General features: G+C 52.0%; 1 protein-coding gene across 1 annotated transcript in view; it reads right to left on the bottom strand.

Annotated features, from left to right (window-relative positions):
- LOC308128191 (titin-like) overlaps positions 1 to 23,199 on the bottom strand; it is a gene marked incomplete at its 5' end in the record, with an annotated part of 167,030 nt that overhangs the window by 32,565 nt on the left and 111,266 nt on the right. The window contains 15 exon segments of the mRNA XM_080493900.1: positions 46 to 17,340; positions 17,454 to 17,756; positions 17,834 to 18,421; positions 18,501 to 18,797; positions 18,872 to 19,069; positions 19,186 to 19,290; positions 19,370 to 19,677; positions 20,015 to 20,297; positions 20,373 to 20,660; positions 20,901 to 21,191; positions 21,283 to 21,570; positions 21,686 to 21,991; positions 22,080 to 22,382; positions 22,464 to 22,766; positions 22,856 to 23,143. Coding sequence (XP_080350026.1) covers positions 46 to 17,340; positions 17,454 to 17,756; positions 17,834 to 18,421; positions 18,501 to 18,797; positions 18,872 to 19,069; positions 19,186 to 19,290; positions 19,370 to 19,677; positions 20,015 to 20,297; positions 20,373 to 20,660; positions 20,901 to 21,191; positions 21,283 to 21,570; positions 21,686 to 21,991; positions 22,080 to 22,382; positions 22,464 to 22,766; positions 22,856 to 23,143 — 21,444 coding nt within the window.

Genomic DNA, 23,199 nt, shown 5'->3' with positions numbered 1-23,199 from the left:
GATGAAGAACGTGAGGTTGTCTGGAAATAAAATATTGGAGGTTACCTGTAATCTTGGTTCCGGCCTTGGCCTCTTGCGGGACTCCAATGCCATGTTCATTCTCTCCAATGATCCTGAAGTAATAGATGGCGCCCTCCTGCAGGTCCTCCACCCGGTACGTCAGAGCGTGGCAGTTGCTGGTCACAGACACCCAGGCCTTCTTACTGGCCTCGCGCTTCTCCACGTGGAAGGCCTTCACCGCATCGCCACCGTCGTTTTCTGGAGCCTCCCAGGTGAGTGTCGCCGAGTCCCTGGTCACTGCTGAGACTTTAACATTAACTGGAGGTCCAGGAGAGTCGAGCACCTTAACTACCACGGGCAGTGAAGCTTGTCCCAGCGGTGACTCGATGGTGACGCAGTACTCTCCGGAGTCGTACCGCGTGGACTTCTCCAGCGTCAGAGACGTGCTGGTTTCTGTGGAATCGATGGTTCCTCTCACTTTCAGGTCCACACCCTCTTTGGCCCACATGGCCGAAGGCGCTGGATTTCCTCTGAAAGGCACGTTGAGAGTAAATGCGGTGCCATGCTTCACGATTAGCACTTTGCGCATTTCGCTGTCGACGTCAAACGACGGCTCGGCTGTTCTGTCCATGGCGGCTCCACCATCCGAATACTGGCTACGTGCACTGCTGCCCACTTTGTTTATGGCCTTTACACAGAACTCGTACTCTGCGTCTGTCTTCAGCCCACTAATGGTGAACTCCAAGCTTTTGGTAAGAGGGACGGCCTCCACCCATCTAGCTAACTCTTCAGGTGACTCGGGTACGTCTTCTTCCTCCTCATACTCTTCCTCGTCTTCCTCCACCACTAGTTTGGGGATGTAGTCTCTGTACTCCACACTGTATCCGAGTATGGGAGCTCCACCGTCGTCTGTGGGTGGTTTCCAGACAATCGACACACTGTCTTTGGTTGAGTTGACGATCTTTGGCTTTGTTGGACGAGAAGGAACAACCAGAGGGTCGACGGGTCTGAACGTAGCAGACGGTTCGCTGACAGGACCCGCGCCAGCAGCATTTTCGGCGTACACTCTGAAGTCGTATTCACAGCCTTTGCGTAGTTTGGTGGCGATTGCAGTGCATTCGAGGATAAGGTCTCTGTTCACACGAACCCATCGCATGCCTGTCTTTTCACGTCGCTCAATCACATATCCAGTGATGGGACTACCTCCGTCACTGGCCGGCTTACACCAGGTGAGGGTCATCGAGTCTCCAGTGATTGTAGTAACATCCACACTGGCTGGAGCGGTAGGAATCGTGTATGGATCTGTCACCTTCACCGCTTCGCTCTCCAGAGGCTCACCCTGGCCGTGCTTGCTGACAGCCAAAACTCTGAAGATGTACTCGTTGCCCTTCAGCAGGCCGGTAACTTTGTAGAAGGTTTTAGTGATGTCACCCTTCACAAGAGTCCAAGCCAATCGACTGGTGTCGCGCTTCTCCACAACATAATGTGTGATTTTTGCACCACCGATCTCCTGCGGTGGACCCCATGACAGAGTGCAGGCGTCAGCTGTGAGGCCAGTGATCTGGAGCGGTCCGGCAGAGGGTCCAGGCTTATCGATCACCACACAGTTCACTGGCATGTTAACTGTACCACCGATGTTCTGCAGGGTCAGCACATACTGTCCAGAGTCTTTCCTGATGCAGTCCTTCACAATGACACAGGTGCTGGTTTCTGTTGTAACAATCTGGATTCTGGCTCGCAGCTCGATCTCTTTGCCTTCTTTGGTCCAGGACACAACAGGCGCCGGGCGTCCAGCCAAATCAGCATTTATCTTCAGCGTCTCTCCTGCTTTCACGTAAACTGCTTCTCTGAACTTCACGTCCATCATGATACGTGGCGGATCCACGTTGTCTGTCACGGTGATGGGGCCTGTGTTATCTGAAGGAATGCTAAACAATCCAGCTGCGTTTTTTGCAATGATTCGGAAGTCGTAGCGGCTGTTCTCGGTCAGTCCTGTCACATCGTAGTGAGTCTCAGGAACGTTGGTGAAGTTGCACCTTGTCCAGCGTCCTTCAGGAAGGTCTCTGCTTTCAATGATGTAGCCTGAAACTTTGGCTCCACCATCATACTCTGGTTTATCCCAAGATAAGGAGACAGATGTTCTGGTGATGGCGGTGACCATGGGTGTGCCTGGAGGATCACATGGATCTCTGGCTGCCACAGCCTCGCAAGCCTTGCTACATTTACCAATACCAGCAATGTTCTCAGCATACACCCGGTATTCATACATCATACCCTCTTCAATACCACTGACTTTATATTCAGTGTCTATGAGCATGCTCCTGTTCATCTTTGTCCACAGGATGCTAGAGCGTTCCTTCCTCTCAACATGGTATCCCAGAACGGGACTTCCGCCGTCGCTCACCGGTTCATTCCAGGTCACCAACATGTATGATTTGGTGGCATGTTTCACTATCGGTGTGGAAGGAGGCCCAGGCTGTTTGAAGTTGTACTGAGCTGTGATTCCAGTTGAATCCAGATAGGTGCTCTTGCCGTACCGGTTCACTGCGTAGATACGGAATTGGTACTCTGCTCCGTGTGTCAGTCGTCCAGCTTTGAAAGATGTTCTGGCAACATTACTGGCCGCCATCTGCCATTCCTGAGTGTTGGTGTCTCTCTTCTCCACAATATAGTTGCTGATGCAGCATCCACCATCGTATTCTGGTGGAGACCAGGATAGCGTGATGCTGTCTGAGGTCACTGCGTCTACCTTGATTTCTTTCGGTGCACCTGGTTTGTCAAGAACGACAACTCCAATGTCAACGGTGATGGTTCCGCCCGAGTTGGCCAGCGTCACCTCGTACTTCCCAACGTGTTCTCGCTTTGCCTCTTTGATGGTGACATTGGAAGCAGTTGCAGTGTTCTTGATGGTCAATGATGACGTTTGCTTCAGGGGAAGACCGTCTTTCTTCCAGGACACAACAGGCTTTGGCCTGCCTCTTACTGGAACCGAAAGAGTCAGATCATCTCCAGCCTTCACACTGTAGGTAGTGAACAGCAAATGAGTTGATGGTTCTATTGCCACATCCTTTGCAACCACAGGCAAACCAAGATCCTTTGGGTCACTCTTTCCCTTTTCATTAATGGCAATAACTCTGAATAAATAGGCTTCATTGGGAGTTAGATTTGGGATAGTTGCCTCTGTCACCTTGACTGTGCAGGCAGTGCCCCATTTGTCTCCAGTCTTGGGCTTAAATTCCACATTGTAGCACATGACTTTGCTTCCACCATCATGAGCAGGCTTTTCCCAGGCCAGAGACACGCTCGTCTTCGTCAGGTCAACCAGGGTAACCTTGCTTGGAGGCAGAGGAACCTCAGAGATTTTGATTTCTTTGGTCTCTGCCATCTGTCCTTGGCCATATTCATTGACAGCACAGACTCTGAAGTAGAACATTCCACCTTCAGGCATTTCTTCAATCTTAAACGAGTTTGCAGTGCAGTTGTTGGTGACAGTGGTATAGACTTTCCTGACAGACTCTCTCTTTTCTACGATGTAATTCGTGATTTTAGAACCACCGTCCGTGAGTGGTGAGTCCCAGGCCAGAGTCACTGAGTCCTTCTTGAGTTCCTTCACCTTGAGATTTTGAGGGGCACTTGGGGTATCCAAGATTCTTACTGCAACAACTGCAGATTTCGTTCCACTGCTGTTCTCCAGTGTCAGTGAATATTTGCCACTGTCAAACCGGTGAACGTTGTCAATGACGAGCATGGTGTAGGAGCTGGTGCTGTCGATGGCCGCTCGTTCTGTGAGGGTACCCTCAACCTTCTCCCACTTCACGGCAGGCTCTGGGCGTCCTCTGATGGTGACGAACAGGCGTAGTGTGCCACCGGCTCGGACAGACACCACTTTTCTGAGGTCGGCGTCGAGCTCAATCTCTGGTGTTTCCGACCTGTCGGATGTGACCACTGTGCCGTGAATGTTGGCAGCCTCGCCTATGCCCTCTGAATTGATAGCGCAGATGCGGAACTGGTACTCTACACCTTCCTTCAGATCTGTGACGGTGAGTTTGGTAGCTTGAATGCCAGTGGGAGGGGTGCACATGCTCCACTCTTTTTCAACTGGTATGTCTATCGCTGGGGCTACTTCCGCCTCCTCCGTGGACTCGGGCATGGGGGTGTACTCCCTCATCTCAACGATGTAACCCTTGACATAGGCGCCACCATCAAAGTCAGGTTTACCCCAGGACAGTGACACAGAGGACTTCGAGTAGTCCATCACCTTTGGATGGTGTGGAGGTCCTGGTGGTGTGGGGGCATCACATGCTCTGCAGAACAGGGACAGCTCACTGAGGTCTCCCATTCCAGCCTCATTCTCAGCTGAAACTCTGAACTCATAGAAGTGATCCGTCATCAGACCAGTGACCTTAAAGAAATGATCTGTGAGCTTCTGTCTGTTGCATTTTGTCCACCTCACACTGTCTTTATCACGTTTTTCAAGATGATAGCCTTCAATATTTGCTCCGCCAGTGTGTTCTGGAGCAGTCCAAGACAAAACCATAGAGTCCTTTGTTATCTGACTAGCTTCTGGAGTTCCAGGAGCACTTGGTGGTTTGTAAGGATTACGTGCTATGATAGGGTCACTTTCAAGGAAATCACCGACACCAAACTTGTTGACTGCTCTGACCCGGAAGATGTACTCGTCTCCAGGGAGCAAGCTCGTCACTTTATGGAACAACCCCTTGATATCTGATGCAACAACTGTCCAGGACAATCTGCTAGTCTCTCTCTTCTCCAGGATATAGTGCCTGATAGTGGCGCCACCGTCCAGCGCCGGCTCAGACCAGGCCAAGATGCAACGGTCGGCCATGACCCCGGTGACCTTCATGGGGCCGGTGGGTGGGCCTGGCTTATCCAGGACTTTAACAGTGATGGGGAAGGCTTTGGTGCCACCCAGATTCTTGAGGACGAGGTCATAGTGACCACTGTCCAGCTTGGTCACATCCTTGATGGTCATGGAAGTGCGTTTCTCTGTAGTTTTCACTTCAATACGTAAGGCTTTGTCCATTTCTTTGCCCTCTTTGAGCCAGACGATATCAGGAATGGGTTTTCCATAAATGTCTGCATCCATAAGAAGATTTTCTCCAGCGTTCACCACAATAACATCCTTGTATTTGGGATCCATTGAAGCTCTTGGTGGCTCAATTTCATCGGTAGCAGTGATGGGTCCAGAACTGTCTGAAGGCTCACTGAAGACTCCGGCGGCGTTTCTCGCAATAACTCTGAACTCATATTGTTCATTCTCTGTCAGACCGGTGATAGAGTACTCGGTCTCAATGATGTTGGTGAAGTTGGCTCTTACCCAGCGCCCATCAGGAGAAGCGAGATCCTTCCTCTCCACAATATAACCATTCACTTTGCTGCCACCGTCGTACAGGGGCTTGGTCCACTGGATCTTGATCTGGTTCTTGGTAATGGACACAGCTTCTGGGGCACCAGGAGGATCACACGGGTCACGTGCAACAAAGGACTCAGACACTTTACTGCATCTACCAATGCCAACAATGTTTTCAGCATAAACTCTGAACTCGTAGCCAATACCCTCCTCAAGGTTACAGATCTTGAACTGAGTATCAGCAATGACAGTCTTGTTGAGTTTGTTCCAGAGAATGCTGCTTCTCTCCTTACTCTCCAGGTGATAACCAATAACTGAGCTCCCGCCATCGTTAACTGGCTCGTTCCACTCAATGATCATCATTTCTTTGGTTGCAGATTGAACATGTGGCGTTCCTGGAGGCCCTGGTGTTTTGTAAGGATACTGCACCACAATGGACTTGGAGTCCAGAGATGCACCCTTTCCATATCTGTTCTCGGCAATAATCCTGAATTGGTACTCTGCACCAGTCTTCAGCTTAGTGACCTTGAAAGCAGTTCTAGCCAGTTGTGTGGTGACTGTCTGCCATGAGGTGGTGGTGGTGTCTCTCTTCTCCACAATGTAATTCTTCACTTGGCATCCTCCAGTGTACTCTGGCGGCTCCCAGGACAGGTGAACAAACGTGTTGCTCACTTCAACCACTTTTATGGGCCCAGTTGGTGGACCCGGCTTGTCAAGGATGATGACAGTCAGATCCTCGGTGACTGTACCAACAGAATTGGTGGCAGTGATGGAATATTTGCCAAAGTCATCCTTGCAAGCTTCGGTGATCTGAATTCCTGTAGTCGTTGCAGTGTTGACCACATTGACTCTGGATGTCACCTTCATAGTCTGACCATCCCTGGTCCAGCTGATTCTGGGTTTGGGCCTACCAACCACCTGGAACTCCAGTTTCAGTTCTTTTCCTGCCAGTACACTGTAAGTGTTGAACTGACTCTTGATACTTGGTTCTATGGTCATGTCACTGGCAACAACCGGTGCAGCCAGCGCCTTTGGCTCACTCTTTCCCTTCTCGTTGTATGCAATGATACGGAACAAGTACTCGGCTCCTGCCGTGAGGCCCGTGACAGTACCTTCACATGTCTTTGTGTTTGTCGCAACTCCCCACTTGTCTGTTCCCTTTGGCTGCATCTCGATGAGATAGCCAGCGATCCTGCTGCCTCCGTCATGCTCTGGCTTCTCCCACGCCAGAGTAGCACTGGCCTTCGTCACGTCAGTGAGGAAGACTGTTCCCACAGGCAGTGGCACCTCGGAGGCTTTTGAAGCAGCCTTTGTTTCAACAGCCTGGCCAACTCCATATTCATTCTCAGCCATAACTCTGAAGTAGTACATGGCACCTTCGACGAGGTTCTCTACCTTGAAGGTGGTCTTGCTGCATTTTGTGGACACATTTGCAAATGCCTTTCTGGTGGATTCACGTTTATCAATTACATAGTTTTTAATTTTTGATCCTCCATCAATCAGTGGGGCGTCCCATACGAGAGTGACAGAATCCTTTCGGACTTCTTTGACCACAAGGTTCTGCGGGGCTGCGGGTGTATCAAGAACTTTAACAGAGACGAACTCAGAGACGGTACCACTGCTGTTGGTGAGCGTGAGGGTGTATTTTCCAGAATCGTTGCGGTCGCACGAGTCAATGGACAGCTGAGTGTAATGGAGAGCTTTCTCGACGACTGCCTTCTCGGTCAGGGCGCCCTCATCCTTGTTCCACTGGATCTCGGGAGTCGGCCTTCCCTTGAAGGGAATGTGGATTTGAACAGATCCACCAGCTTTCAGCACGATACCCTTCCTGAGCTCGGAGTCCAGGTGGATCTCGGGTGGCTCTACTCGTTCTTCGGGCTTTGCTGTTCCAGAAAGAACCGCTGGCTCGCCGACTCCCAGTTTGTTCAGGGCACACACCTGGATCTTGTACTCTTGGCCCTCGGTAAGTTTAGAAATTTCATATTTGTTGACACGCAGGCCAGTTGGGGGGGTGACCATGGTCCACTGATCCTCCTCAGCTTTGCACACTTCAACAATGTATCCCTGAATTGTGCTGCCGCCATCAGACAGGGGCTTTCCCCACGACACGGTGATCGAGTTCTTTGTGGAGTCGATCACGTTCACGTACGCGGGCGCTCCAGGTTTGTACTTTGGATCACTTGCCTTATAGTATGAACTTGGAAGGCTGGGCTCTCCCACCCCAACCGCGTTCTCTGCAGACACTCTGAACTCGTACTCATGTCCGGTGGACAGGCCCGTGACTCTGAAGGAGAGGTCAGTGACCTTCTGCCTGTTGCATCGAGTCCATTTGATTCCACTTCTGTCCTTCTTTTCAATGATGTAGTTGGAGATTTCACTGCCACCCTCTGTCTCGGGAGCAGACCAGGTGAGGGTCATGCCGTCGCGGGTAATATTCGACACATCCTCAATGTGAGGCGATCCAGGAGGAAGGAACGGTGTCTTCATGATCACTCCGCCTGACTCCAGCGGTTCACTGACACCATAACTGTTCACGGCCATGACTCTGAACATGTATTCATTTCCTTCAAGCAGTTTGGTGACTTTGTAGCAGGTGGTGCTACAGCTGCTGGAAACAACTGTCCAGGCCAGGCGGCTGGTCTCTCGTCTCTCGATGACATAGTGCATTATGGCACTACCGCCGTCATGTTGAGGGGCATGCCACGCCAGCGTGCACCGATCTTCAGCCACTCCAGTGACATGAAGTGGTCCTTCACATTGGCTGGGTCTATCCAGAACCACTACCTTGAATGGGACCGTTTCACTACCGGCTTCATTGGTCAGCTGCAGGGTGTACGTGCCGCTGTCCACCCTGACACAGTCCTTAATAACAACCAGTGCATGAGTCTCAGTGTTTCTGATTTGAAGACGTAGGGTGTTCTCCAGTGGTTTTTCATCCTTGAACCACTGGATTACCGGCAGAGGTTTGCCACGGACATCGGCATTGAGCTTGAAAGTCTCACCAGCATTGATGATGATGGTCTTGGTGAAGGCGGGATCGATGGAGAATTTGGGAGTCTCGATTTTATCACTTGCAGTGATTGGTCCACTGTTGTACGATGGTTTGCTCACTGTGCCAACGGCATTTTTTGCAATGACCCTGAAGTCATACTGTGCGCTTTCAGTCAGACCAGTGACGGTGAACTGGGTCTCAATCACGTTAGTGAAGTTGGCCCTCACCCACCGGCCCTCTGGCAGGTCACGCTTCTCTACGGTGTAGCCAGTGATGTTACTGCCACCATCGTACTCTGGCTTTGTCCACTGGATAACAATGGTATCTTTTGTCACATGGATGGCCTCTGGTATGCCTGGAGGATCACATGGGTCACGGGCAACACAGCCCTCTGAAATCTTACTACACCTTCCAATGCCGACAATATTCTCAGCACAAACCCTGTATTCATACTCAATACCCTCCTCCAGTGGGTAACTCTTAAACTTGGGCTCATGGATAAGAGTCTTGTTAATTTTCACCCAGAGGATGCTGTTCCTTTCTTTCCTTTCCAGATGGTACCCGAGAACGGGGCTGCCTCCATCGGACACGGGTTCATGCCACTCAACAATCTGGTGGTCCCTGGACAAAGAGGAGATGAACGGGGTGCCTGGTGGCCCAGGCTCCCGGTACGGGTACTGGGCAATCACAGAGGACGAGTCCAGACCGTGACTCTTGCCATATCGGTTCTGTGCAATGATTCTGAACTGATACTCGGCGCCAGTCTTCAGCCGAGGTACTTTGATACTGGTCCGTGCACAGTTTATGGTAACATTTTCCCACGTTGTTGTCGTGGTGTCTCTCTTCTGCACAATGTAGTTTGAGATGTGGCATCCGCCGACGTGCTTTGGAACACCCCATGAAATAGTGACACTCTGTGTTGTGATTTCATCGAACTTCACGGGACCGGACGGAGGGCCCGGCTTATCGAGCACGATAATTTCGACCGTAGTGTCCTTCTTTCCAACGGAGTTGGAAACATTAATGCTATACATGCCGCCATCGTCACCTGCTGCTTCCTTAATGCTCAGCGTTGTGTGTGTTGGCGTATTCTGTATATTAACTCTGGTGGTGAACTTCAGAGGAGCTCCATCTTTGGACCATGTGACTGTTGGTTTGGGTCGTCCAAAGATAGGAATTTCTATGTTGGTGTCTTTTCCCACGTGGACGCTGTAGCTACTGAAAGCTGGACGCACGTCAGGCTCAAACACCAAGTCCTTCGTCATTACTGGCCCTGCGAGGACTTTGGGGTCACTCTTCCCCTTATCGTTGATCGCTGTGACCCTGAACAGATACTCCTCTCCTGGGTTGAGATTGGACACCGTGGCCTCCATAGTCTTGAATGAATTAACATTATTCCATTTCTCCTGCCCCTTCAGCTGCACCTCCAGCAGATACTGAATCACTCTGCTTCCACCGTCGTACTCGGGCTTCTCCCAGGCCAAAGAGATGCTTGTTTTGGTCTGATCTGTAACGATCAGATTCTTTGGAGACTGGGGAACTTCTGAGACCTTAAGAGGGTCGACGGTTGCGGCAGGCAGACCCACACCATGAGCGTTCTCGGCATACACTCTGAAGTAGTAGCTGCAGCCCTCCTGAAGAGGCTCAATCTTCCAAGAAAGAGCGTGGCAGTTTGTCACGACAGCTGCGTATGTTTTGCGTGTGCTTTCTCTCTTTTCAACTACATAGTTCTTGATTTTGGACCCACCGTCCAAGAGAGGAGGTTCCCATTGAAGAGTCACCGACTGGTTTGTGATTTCTTTGACTTTAAGATTAACGGGCGCACTCGGAGTGTCAAGAACACGAACAAGAACAAACGCAGACTTGGTTCCGCTAGAGTTTTCTGCAGTGATTGTGTACTTCCCGCTGTCATTTCTGCTCATCTTATCGATCACGAGGGACGTGTAACTGCTGGTAGTCTCTAGCTGAGCAGTCTCCTTCAGAGCGGCTTCGTCTTTGTCCCACTTGATGGATGGAGTGGGCCGTCCTTTGATGGGGATAAAGAGTCTCAGGGAAGTGCCGGCTTTGATGGTCACAATCTTTCTTAGTTCCGGGTCAATGTCCAGGTCGGGCTCCTCCGCCCTGTCTCTGGCCACAACAGCTCCGGAGACATCGGCATGCTCCCCAACGCCAACTTTGTTGATAGCACACACTCTGAACTTGTACGCCTGGTTTTCCTTAAGGTTTGGAACCTCAAACTTGGTCTTCTTGATGCCTGTTGGTGGTGAGCACATCGTCCATTCCTCAGCTGGTGGTTCTGTAGTCGCTGCCCCCGTGTCTGGGACTTCTGCCGGCTCTGTGGTGGTGCAGCACTCCACGATGTATCCCTGAATCTCGCAGCCTCCGTCACAGGCTGGCTTTCCCCACGACAGGAACACCGATGTCTTTGTTGTGTCTGTAACTCTGGGATTATGTGGTGGACCAGGCCTGAAGATGGGATCCAGGGCTTTGTAGTAGACCGTTGCAGAGCTGGGCTCACTAACGCCAACTGCATTTTCAGCTGCAACTCTGAACTCGTAGCTGTGGCTTTCCAGCAGTCCAGTGATCTTGAAAGTCAAATCAGTGACCGTCTTTCTGTTGGATCGTGTCCATCTCACGCCCTCTTTGTCATGCTTCTCGATGATGTATCCAGTGATAGGACTGCCTCCATCTTCAGAAGGAGCCTCCCAATTCAGCACCATTGAATCCTTCTTAATGTGTGAAACCTCCAGGCTCCTGGGGGATCCAGGTACCATGTATGGGTCTTTGATTATGACAGCATCAGACTCCAGTGCGGCACCGGTTCCAAACTGGTTCACGGCACGAACTCTGAAGATGTACTCATTTCCCTCTAGGAGTTTTGTGACTTTAAGACAAATATTTTCCACTTTTGGGTCAATGACTGTCCAGACCAATCTGCTCGTCTCCCTCCTTTCAACAACATAGTGAGAGATCTTGCTGCCACCATCTTGTGTTGGGGGTTTCCACGCCAGACAGCATCGATCTTTAGTAATTCCCGTCACAACAAAAGGCCCCTGTGGTTCTCCAGGTTTATCCAAAACAACCACGTTTATGTGTGTGGCCTTTTCTCCTCCGGGGTTTCTCAGCAGCAGAGTGTACTGACCGCCGTCTGACAGTTTTGCCTCTTTGACGGAAATTAAGGCTTTCGTGGGCGTGTTCTTGATCTCCCTTTGGATGGTGTTGCCCAGTTCCTGCTCCCCCTTCATCCAGTGGATAGAGGGCAACGGTTTTCCGTGGACATCTGCATCAATCTTAAAGTGTTCTCCGGCATTGACCACCATGGTCTGAGTGTACTGCGGGTCGATGCTGAGGCGTGGTGGCTCGATCTCGTCCTTGGCGGTGATGGGGCCGGAGCTGTAAGACGGAAGGCTGAACACGCCAGCAGCATTTCTGGCGATCACACGGAACTCATATTGGTTGTCCTGTACCAGTCCTGTGGCGACATACTCTGTCTCGATGACATTTGTGAAATTAGCCTTCAGCCAGCGACCTTCAGGAAGCTCCTTCTTTTCCACTACGTAGCCGGTGACCTTTGCACCACCATCATACTCAGGCTTCGTCCAAGCAATCGTCACAGAGTCTTTAGTGATCTTTATTGCCTCTGGGGTACCGGGAGGATCACAAGGATCCCTGGCAATAACTCCCTCAGAAACTTTACTTACTTTGCCAATTCCAACTATGTTTTCGCCATAAACTCTGTATTCATACTCCATGCCTTGCTCCAGGCCACTGCTCTTGAAAGTCTGGTCAGTAATCAACGACTTGTTGAGTTTGACCCACAGAATGCTGTTCCTCTCTTTACGTTCAAGATGGTAACCCAAGATGGTGCTTCCACCATCATTCACCGGTTCATTCCAAGCCACCACCATACTGTCCTTGGTGCAGGCTGCAATAGACGGTGTTCCTGGGGGTCCTGGGAGCTTGTACGGGTACTGGGCCAAGATACACTCGGACACGAGAGCTGGGCCTTTTCCGTATCTGTTTTCTGCGGTGACTCTGAACTGATACTCTGAGCCGGCCTTCAGTCGGCCAGCTTTGATCTTGGTGCGAGCCAGGTTGTAAGACACGACTATCCACTCGGTCGTGGAAGTGTCCCTCTTTTCCACAATGTAATTCTTGATGGTACAGCCGCCATCATATTCAGGGGGATTCCAGGAAACAGTGACACTGTCAGAAGTCACCTCCTCTACTTTAACTGGACCGCCTGGCTGGCCGGGTTTGTCGAGGACAACGATTCCAATATCAGCCGTCGTCTCTCCTGCCGTGTTGCTGAGGGTGATAATGTAGTGTCCAACATCGTCCTTTGTGGCCTCTTTAATGTTAAGGTTCAACATCGTATCTGTTGCAGTAAAGTTGACCCTGGTGGTCCTCTTCAGAGGCTGACCATCCTTCACCCAGGATACAGCCGCTTTGGGACGAGCCACATACGGTACATCCACCGTCAGGTCTTCGCCTGCCAACACACTAAATGTGTTAAACAGCATCTTGGTAACAGGCGCAATCACAAGGTCTTTGACGATTACAGGGACGCCGATTTGACGAGGGTCGCTTGTTCCCTTCTCATTTCTAGCCGAGACGCGGAACATGTATTCTTCCCCTGCGTTCAGTCCGCTGATGGTAGCTTCAGTTTCCTTCACAATCACAGCCTGGCTCCACTTATCGACACCTTTAGGCTGGATCTCAACGACGTAGCAGCCCACTCGGCTGCCACCGTCGTGCTCCGGCTTTTCCCAAGAGAGCGTGACGCTGTTCTTGGTGACGTCCTTCAGGGTAATCTTCCCAGGTGGCTGAGGTTTCTCAGACACTTTGATGGACTCACCTGTTTCAATCGGCAGCCCGATGCCGTATTCGTTCTCAGCAAGGACTCTGAAGTAATAGTTGCATCCTTCTAGCAGCTGGTCCACTGTGAAGGTGGTTTGATGACAGTTAGCATTAACAGTAGCGTAAGCTTTCCTTGTAGACTCGCGCTTTTCAACAACATAGTTCTTAATTTTCACTCCTCCATCATTCACAGGCGGATCCCACGCCAGAGTGACAGCTTCATTTGTCACTGCAGTGATCTTCAGGTTCTGCGGGGAGCTGGGTGTGTCCAGCACTCTGACCTGCACGGTTGCGGTCTTGGAGCCGGAGCTGTTTTCAATTGTTAGATTGTATTTCCCACTGTCGAATCGGTTGACGTTTTCTATCACCAGTAATGTGTATGACGATGTGCTGTCGATAGTCGCCCTCTCAACCGGCTCCCCGTCCCCTTTGGTCCACTTGGCCTGAGGACTCGGCCGTCCTTTGATGGGAACAAAGAGTCTGAGTGAACAACAGGCCCTGAGACTGACCACCTTCCGGAGCTCCAGATCCAGGTCCATCTCGGGTGGGATTAGCCGGTCCTCTGCCTTAGCACTGTCAGGAACAGACGCGGGCTCTCCAATTCCTTCAGCGTTGACGGCTGAGATGTTGATCTTGTACTCCTGGTTCTCCTTCAGATTAATGATGGTGAATGAAGTTGCCAGCAAACCCTCTTTCGGCGTCACAATAGTCCACTCCTCCTCCTCTGCCTTTTCAGAAGGAACGCACGTCTCCACTATGTAGCCGGTGATTTCAGAACCACCGTCATACACAGGTCTGTTCCAGGCCACAGTGATGGAGGACTTTGTGGTGTCCAGGATTCTGGGGTTGCATGGAGCACCTGGTTTGAACAGTCCATCAGTGGCCTTGTAGAACAGACTGGAAACACTCGGCGCGCTGATGCCTGCAGCGTTTTCTGCAATAACTCTGAACTTATATTCATGTCCGTCGTGCAGACCTGTAGCCTTGAACTGCAGATCTTTCACCTTCCTCTTGTTGCACTTGAGCCAGCGGAGACCAGCTTTGTCTTTTCTCTCAATGTGGTAGTTAGTGATGGGGGTTCCTCCGTCACTCTTTGGTGCTTGCCACATTAATACCATTGAATCTCTGGTGATGGCGGTGACCTCCGGGCTCTCTGGAGGGTCTGGGATCGTGTATGGATTATCTGCAATTGTGGGCTCCGATTCGAGAGCCTCACCGACTCCATATTTGTTGACTGCCATTACTCTGAAGATGTATTCATTTCCTTTGAGGAGCTTGGTCACTTTCTGTTGTGTGACTTGTAGTTCCGAAGCCACGTTGGTCCACACCAGTCTGCTCGATTCACGCTTCTCAATCACGTATCCTTCGATTTTGGCGCCACCGTCGTCAGCAGGCGGCGTCCAAGCGAGGACACAGTTGTCAGCGGTGACGTCCGAGACTTTGAGGGGTCCACCTGGAGGTCCAGGCCTGTCTAGAACTTTAACATTGAAGATGTGCTTTGCAAAGCCTCCCACATTAGTGGCAGTCAAAACAAACTCTCCCCCGTCTGATCTGACAGAGTCCTTGTTAGTCAAAGTGGTCGTCAGTTCAGTGAACTTGATGTCAAGCTTCAACGTGTTCTCAACCTCTTTTCCGTTCTTTGTCCAAACCATCGAGGGCGTTGGTTGTCCAGCAATATCAGCGTCCAGCTTGAAGGACTCTCCCGCCTTCAGGAGAACCACGTCCTTGTAGATGGCGTCGACCATGATACGCGGCTCGACGATGTCGTCTTTGCAGGTGATTTGGTCTGAGGGGTCGGAGGGGATGCTCACGGCACCTGCCGAGTTTCTAGCAATGACACGGAACTCGTAGACGGTGTCCTGAGTCAGACCGCTGACGGTGAATGCCGTCTCTATGATGTTGGTGAAGTTGGCTCTCATCCAGCGACCAGCAGGCAGCTCTCTCTTCTCCACAATGTAGCCGGTGATCTTGAAGCCGCCGTCGTACTCTGGCTTCGTCCACTGGATGGTGATTACGTTCTTGTTGACGAAGATCGGCTCAGGCTGACCCGGTGGGTCGATGGGGTCCAACGCAAGTATTGCCTCTGAGGCTTTACTGGGTTTCCCCACGCCTGCCATGTTTTCAGCGGAGACACGGAATTCATAAGCAACTCCATCTTCAAGCCCAGAGGATTTAAAGATGTTTCCTTTCACGATACTCTTGTTGATCTTGTACCACATGATGCTGCTCCTCTCCTTCCTCTCAACATGGTAGCCAATCACTTCATTTCCACCGTCAGACACGGGCTCGTTCCAGCCAATCGTTATTGAGTCCTTGGTGAAAGCCACAACGTTGGGAGTTCCAGGAGGTCCGGGTACTTTGAATGGATATGCAGCCACAACTGATTCTGAGGTGATGGGTGGTCCAACGCCATATCTGTTCTTTGCCTTGACTCTGAACTGGTACTCTGATCCGGTGTTTAACCGAATGGCTTTGTAGACCGTGCGGATGATGTTGGTTGACAGCTCGTTCCACGTTTGGGAGGTTGTATCTCTCATTTCAACCACATAGTTGTTGATGGGAACACCGCCGTCATTCTCGGGAGGCTCCCACGAAAACACACAGTAGGTGCGAGATATCTCCACGATGTTTACCGGTCCTTTAGGTGGACCGGGTACGTCATGCACTCTCACGATGATGTTGTCCGTCACAGAGCCGACGATGTTCTTTGCCGTCATGGCGTACCTGCCGCTGTCTGCTCGGTTGCACTCACTGATACTGAAAATGACAGTTGCGGGTGTTGTTTCTACGTTGGTTCTCTGCGTGAGCTTCAGGGCGACGCCGTCTTTCTGCCAGGACACCGTTGGCCTGGGACGACCCATGACCGGGATTTCAATCTTAATGTCATCTCCTGCTCTGGCAATGATCGTCTTCTGACAGATGCCACGCAGGTCAAACTCAGGGAGGGTGGTGGAGTCCCTGACCACGATGGGTTTGCTCTCACGTGGAAGGCTTCTCCCAGACTGGTTGACAGCCATCACACGGAAGACATACTCTTCATTCTCATTGAGGTTCTTCACTGAGAAGTCCATGGTCTTCACTGTGGTTACGTGGGCCCACTGGTCGGTTCCCTTCTTCTGGGCTTCCAGGACGTATCCCGTGATTCTGCTTCCGCCGTCGTGCTTGGGTTTGGTCCACACCAGGTTGACTGAGGTCTTCGTGATGTCGGTAGGAATGATGCTGTCTGGAGGAGTTGGGGCCTGGGATGCACGGACTGGATCGGTAGTTTCCACTGCTTCACCGATGCCATACTCATTCTCAGCAGACACTCTGAAATAATACTCGCAGCCTTCACCCAGCTCGCCGATTCTGACCGATGTAGTCAAACATTTTGTTACGGCAGTAGCGAAGGCTTTGCGTGTTGATTCTCTCTTCTCGATGATGTAGTTTGTGATCTTCGCGCCACCGTCGATCAGAGGCATCTCCCACTGCAGAGTGATGCTCTCCTTGTCGATCTTGACAGGTTTCAAGTTCAGTGGAGGTCCAGGTGAATCCAGGACTCTCACATGTATGTCAGCGGTCTTCTTCCCGGCAGAGTTTTCCAGAGTAAGCTCATATTTGCCCGCGTCTATCCGTGAACTCTCGGGTATGATCAGCATCGTGAATGATTCTGTGCTGTCAATAACGGCGCGTGGCACCGGGCCGCCTTCCTTGGTCCAGGTGACCGTTGGTGTCGGGCGGCCCTTGATCGGTACGAACAGGCGAATGGAGCAGCCGGCTCTGACGACCAGAGTTCTTCTCAGCTCAAGGTCCAACTCCAAACCTGGTTCAGCTGCATGCTCCACAATCTCCACCAGCTCTTTGGTCTCGGCGGGTTCGCCGGCGCCCTTTGCATTCACCGCGCTGATTCTGAAGTGGTACTTGGCGCCGTTTTCCAGCTCAGGCACGACAAACTCCGTGATCCTCAGTGGAGACAAAGGTGTGTCCTTCACCCACTCCTCCGTGCCTTCCTTCTTGTGCTCAATCACATATCCCGTGACCTGCAGACCGCCATTGTCGAGAGGCTTGCCCCAGTTCAGCGTTGCGGTGGTCTTAGTTGTGTCCGTTACTCTAGGATTGACCGGAGGTCCGGGTGGATCTGTGAGACAGCAAAAAGGCGACTCAATGGGTTAAATAAATCTTGCAAGAATTGTTTCAGATAGCAGACAAAAATCTGGATGTGAGAAGATGACACTGGACTTCTGAACTCACAAGCAGCAACGATGGTCCTGACAGGCATCGACGGCTCGCTCGGCTCTCCAAAACCAGCTTTGTTCTCAGCAAGAACCCGGAACTCGTACTCCACGTCTTCGGTGAGAGCCGTCACTTCGTAGCTCAGCTCAGTCACAGACTTCTTGGATGCTCTCATCCACCTCATTCCCTTCTTCTCTTTCTTCTCCACACAGTAACCAATGATGTCACTTCCCCCGTCCTCGGCGGGTCTTCTCCAGGTAATGGTGGCTGAATGTCCGTCAACTTTCTCCACCTCAGGTTTGGAAGGTGGACCCGGAGGGCCTGCACATAGAGGCAAAGAAAAACATGACTAAAAACTGCTTGTTCTAATTTGAAGGATGTAGACTCACGGTTCATACCGAATCTGTCCACCATCTTGACGGCCTCGGAGTGAGCCGGCTCGCTGGCTCCATACTGGTTCACGGCAGAGACTCTGAAGAAGTACTCGTTACCCTGGATGAGCTTGTTGGCCACATAGTGACAGTCGAGGACCTTCTCCTCCAGGATGGTCCACAGCAGACGGCTGGTCTCCCTCTTCTCCATGGTGTAGTGCTTTATCGGGGAGCCTCCGTCCTCAGTCGGCACCGTCCAGGTGAGAGTTACCTTCTCCGAGGAGACGCCACTGCACTCGATGGGTCCGGGAGCTCCAGGAACATCCAGGACTTTGACCTTGACGGTTTCCTCCTTCACACCGAAGGGGTTGCTGGCGGTGATGATGTAATCTCCAGAGTCCTTCCTGCTGGCATATTTGACCGACAGGGTGGAGGACGTGGCGGTGCTCTCGATGTGAACGAGGTCTGAGGGTTTGAAGTACTTTCCACCCTTTGACCAGCAGGAGGTCGGTGCAGGTTTGCCCAAAATGCTGGTGGCAGTGATGACGATGGTGTCACCTGCTCGTACGGTCAAGCCCTCCATCACCTGGGCGTCGATGGTGATGGTTGGTGCAGCTGTTGGAGAAGAAACATTCATCACGCAGTTCTCCAAATCTCTAAAAGTATTCAGACTGGTGTTTGGTCTCTACCCTACCGTATTCGTCTCTGCAGATGATGGTGTCTGTCTGCTCGGAGGGCGGACTCAGAGCGCCGGCGGCGTTCTTTGCCCTGATTCTGAACTCGTACTTGCAACCTTCTTGCAGACTGCTGACAGTGAAGGCAGGCTCCACCACATTCACCTGATTGGCCTTCATCCAGATTTTTGAGGGAAGGTCTCGCTTCTCCACGATGTAGCCTGTTAGCCTGTGGCCGCCGTCAAACTGAGGTTCGGTCCATTGGAGGGTCACGGTACTCCTGGTGATGCTGACCACGTCAGGTTTACCGGGTGCATCTAGAATACCGACATGAGAAATGTGTTCGCTGTTCTTACTTCTATGCTTGCTGCTCCTCTCAGTTCATACATACCAATGGGATCCAGCGCCACCTGTGGGTCGGTTGGACCACTGGGTCTGCCGACGCCGGCCAGGTTGATGGCCATTACCCGGAACTCATACTCCAGACCTTCAGTGAGTCCGGTGATCTTGTGCTCCTTCATCCTCAGAGGAGCCTGGCTGGCCCGCTTCCACAACATGCTGTTCCTCTCCTTGAACTCCACGTGGTAGCCTACGTTTGGATGACAGACACACAAAACCGACACCTTCGTAGGCATGACTGCAGCTGGAATCAGACAACCACAGTCATTCTTTACATTATTTAGCTTTATAAATAGTGCAACGTACCGGTGATGGGGGACCCTCCGGTTTTCCTAGGATCCATCCAGGCCAGGTAAGCAGAGTCATGACGCATACTCATGATCTGGGGGGGAGCGGGGGCGTCTGGAACATCTGTGGAGAAGCATTCAGTGGTCAGACTTGGTTCAGACAGGACCTTGGCGGTCCTGCGGCTGTCTTGATGGTCACTCACTGAACGGGTGTTTGGCCACGACCGGCTCGGACTTCAGTCCCTCGCCGACGCCATACTTGTTCTCGGCGGCCACCCTGAAGATGTACTCGGTGCCCTCGTGGAGGCCAGTCACCCTCATGCTGTTGCCCACCACGCTGGAGGACACGGTCACCCACATGTTGGTGATGGAGTCTCTCTTCTCCAGGATGTAGTTGGTGATCTCGGAGCCTCCGTCGTCTTTGGGAACGCCCCACCTCAGCGTGGCGCCGTCGGCGGACACGTCTTTAAACTTGACAGGTCCGACAGGGATGCCGGGTTTACCAACGACCCTGAAACATCATCAGTCACTTTTTAAATTTCCAATGCCAGGAAGTCAATTCATATGAACACTGCAGCGAAAAACTTCTACAATCTGAACTGATCAAAACTTTTCACTGCACAGTAAGTCACTAAACCTGGACTCTGGATCATTCAGGAACCGTAAAACATCAAAACTTCATTTTTGGTTTTTGACAGTCCATTGAGATGAGTTTAACCCAGTTTTAAACTGACTTGAGCAGGTTAGATTTGGTTTCACGGGTCTGTGAGGATTCGTCACACCATCAGTCTTTGAGTTTTCCTGATTGGTATTGGGACCAGTACCCAATGAAGATGGTGGACTAGTACCTGATGAAGATGGTAGACTCTTTGGTCCCGGCGCTGTTTCTCAGGGTAATGAGGTACTTGGAGGCATCGTTTCTCTGGCAGTCCCGGATCAGGAGGGTGGTGTTGACGGAGGAGGACTCTGCGCAGACCCGTCCGGTGTCCGTCAGGTCTTCGTCATCTCCTTTCTTCCAGGAAACTTGGGGCGTGGGTTTGCCAATGATGGGGATCTTCAGGCGAACAGTGCTGCCCTCTTTAGCAATGTAGCACATGTCGGGCAGCTCCCTAAGGTCGCAGCTGGGAGGAACTTTAGAGAAAAACCACAACGTTCTTTAACCTGCATGTGTTCCCTAATGAGCCGATAGGGGTTACAAAGACTTACTGAGCTGGTCCTTGGCGACCACGGTCAGCTCTTTGGGGGCGCTCTCTCCGGAGTCGTTCACAGCTTTGACCTGGTACTTGTACTCTCGGCCTTGCACCAGGTCTTTGGCACTGTACTGCATGTTCTTGGACCTCATGAGCTCCTTGAACTTGTCCTCTCCATTGAGGACCTCCAGTACGTAGCAGGTGATGCGGCTGCCGCCGTCGGTCAGCGGTTTCTTCCAGCTCAGGGTGCAGGAGTCCTTGGTCACTAGGAGAGTCTTGAAGTCCTGAACAGGGCCGGGCTCCTCTGAAGAGGGGAAGAAACCGGCATCAGGACAAGTTCAGGAACCAAAATACTGAATTACCGGAACAGAGAACTGCTCATAGCACAGACACATGGTCAGGCTCTCTGTCTCTGTCATCATCTCATCATCTCATCTTTCTCATCATCTCATATGTGTCATCATCTTATCATCTCATCTGTCTCATCATCTCATATGTGTCATCACCAAGCACTCAAGCTGAAGGCCTGCTGCTAATTGCCGACCTGTGGCTCTGACGGCGTCGGCGGTGTCGCAGTATTCTCCGGCTCCCAGCTGGTTGACGGCACACACTCTGAAGTAGTAGGAGCGTCCGGCCTCCAGGTCCGCGATCTGGAACGACGTCTTCTTGCAGTCCTTGGAGACCGCGGACCAGGCCTTCCTCTCAGTGTCGCGCTTCTCCACGATGTAGTGGGTGACCTCGAACCCGCCGTTGATCAGAGGAGCGTCCCAGTAGATGTCGGCACTGTCTTTTGTGGTCTCCTTCACCACCAGGTTGACTGGCGGTCCGGGGGTGTCTGAAAGATGTTCGGTGAGAACACTGAGCCTTCAAACAGGAAGTCAAACCACTGAGGAGCACACACACAGCCGAACCGAAGCTTCACTGACCGAACACTTTGACGATGATGGTGTACATCTTCATGCCAGCTGAACTCTCCAGGTTCAGGATGTACTTCCCAGCGTCGTATCTGTTGACGTTCTCCACCAGCACTGTGGTGTCGGCAACGCTAGATTTGATGATGATGCCCTGCCGGTCCTTGATGTTGGTGTTCATCTTGGCCCAGGTGATCTTGGGGTTGGGGCGGCCCCTGATTGTGGCGTGAAGTCTCATGGTGGTGCCGGCCTGCAGCTCCAGGCAGTCCTTGAGCTCAGCGCTAAGCTGCGCCTCAGGAGGAACTACGGAAACATGCAGTGGTAGGACACAGAGTGAAACAGTCTGTGGACACACATCGGGGTCTCGATCTGATCCTACTGAACTATTTCCATCTCCTCCAATCCAGACTCAACTTACCTACAATGTCCTTGGCGATGTGCTTATCGGGGACTTCGGCCGGCTCGCCAAAGCCGACCTTGTTGACAGCCGTGATGCGGCACTGGTACTCCACCTTGTCGATGAGGTTCTGGACCACGTAGTGAGTGTCCTGTAGGTTTCTGGGGACGTTGCAGCGTATCCAGTCCGTGGTGCCGGTCCTCTTGACCTCCACCAGATATCCGATGACGGGTGTTCCGCCGTTGTTGGCTGGGGCAGTCCACAAGAGGCTGAGGGTGCTGTGGGTTGTGTCGGTCACACTGGGGTTCAGGACGGGTCCAGGAGGAGCTGTGAAAGACCACGTCACAGAAATTCAGATACGACACGGCAAAAAGACCCACATAAGGTCCTCCGAGGTGAAGGAACCAGAACTCACAGAGGGGGTTCATGGCCGTCGTGCCAGCCGAGGGCTCGCTGGCTTTGCCGGGCCCAGCTCGATTGACGGCAGTGACCCTGAACTCATACTCGGCTCCCTCGGTAAGACCCGTGGCCTCCAGGCTCCTCTCCATCATGGGCTTCCTGTTCATCTTGGTCCAGTTCAGTTCCTTGGTCTCCTTCTTCTCCAGCAGGTAGCCCAGGATAGTAGACTTTCCATCGTCAGTCGGCTCCTTCCAGCTTACGGTCATATGGTCTTTGGTCACGTTGGTGATCAATGGAGCCTCGCAGGGACCAGGAACCACTATATGCAACAGCAAAGGTGTTATTTTAGATTCATAAAATACATTTCATTTGTTGTGAAACTAGACCTGCGATGACTCACTGAAGGGGTCCTTGGCAATGACGGGGCTTGTGATCAACGGGTCTCCAACTCCCCAAGTGTTCTCGGCGCGGATTCGGAACTGGTACTCGTGACTCTCGATCAGCTTGTCCACGTTCAGCTCAAGCACGTCACCCTTGATCTTGGAGCAGACCAGAGCCCAGTTCGCCCTGCTGGTCTCCCGCTTGTCAACGATGTAGCCCTTGATGGGGGCACCGCCATCATTCAAGGGAGGCTCCCAGGACAGCTTAACACTTGTGGCAAAGGTTTCTAAGAACTTGGAGCTTTTAGGAGGTCCAGGCACATCTGCAGGGACACGCAGTCAAACAATTGGTTGTAAAAGGTCCAGGAAGAACAAATTGTCAACACACATGGATTGAAAGAAGAATACTCACCGAGTACGACGACCTGGATTTCGGCGATCTTGGATCCGCTGGCGTTCTCGGCCTGGATGGCGTACGTTCCCGAGTGCTCCCTGGTGACAGCGGGTATCTCCAGTTGGAAGTGGTGCCTTTGGTGAGTGATGACCTGGCCTTCGCCGGACTTCAGGCTGTCGTCGCCTCTCTTCCAAGTCACCCTGGGCATCGGCTTCCCGAACACCTCGGCCTCCAGGAGGACGTTGGATCCGGCCTTCACCTTCAGACCCTTCTCCATCCTGGCGCTGAGCTCCACCCGCGGAGGAACTGTGAAGAACGGCTCAGATCAGACACCCATCCTCGTCCTCCTGTGTACACGCCCT

This window comes from Lipophrys pholis, assembly GCF_963383615.2.
Source record: "Lipophrys pholis genome assembly, contig: SCAFFOLD_52, whole genome shotgun sequence".
NCBI lineage: Eukaryota > Metazoa > Chordata > Actinopteri > Blenniiformes > Blenniidae > Lipophrys > Lipophrys pholis.
This window is presented reverse-complemented; position numbering and strand designations above follow the sequence as displayed.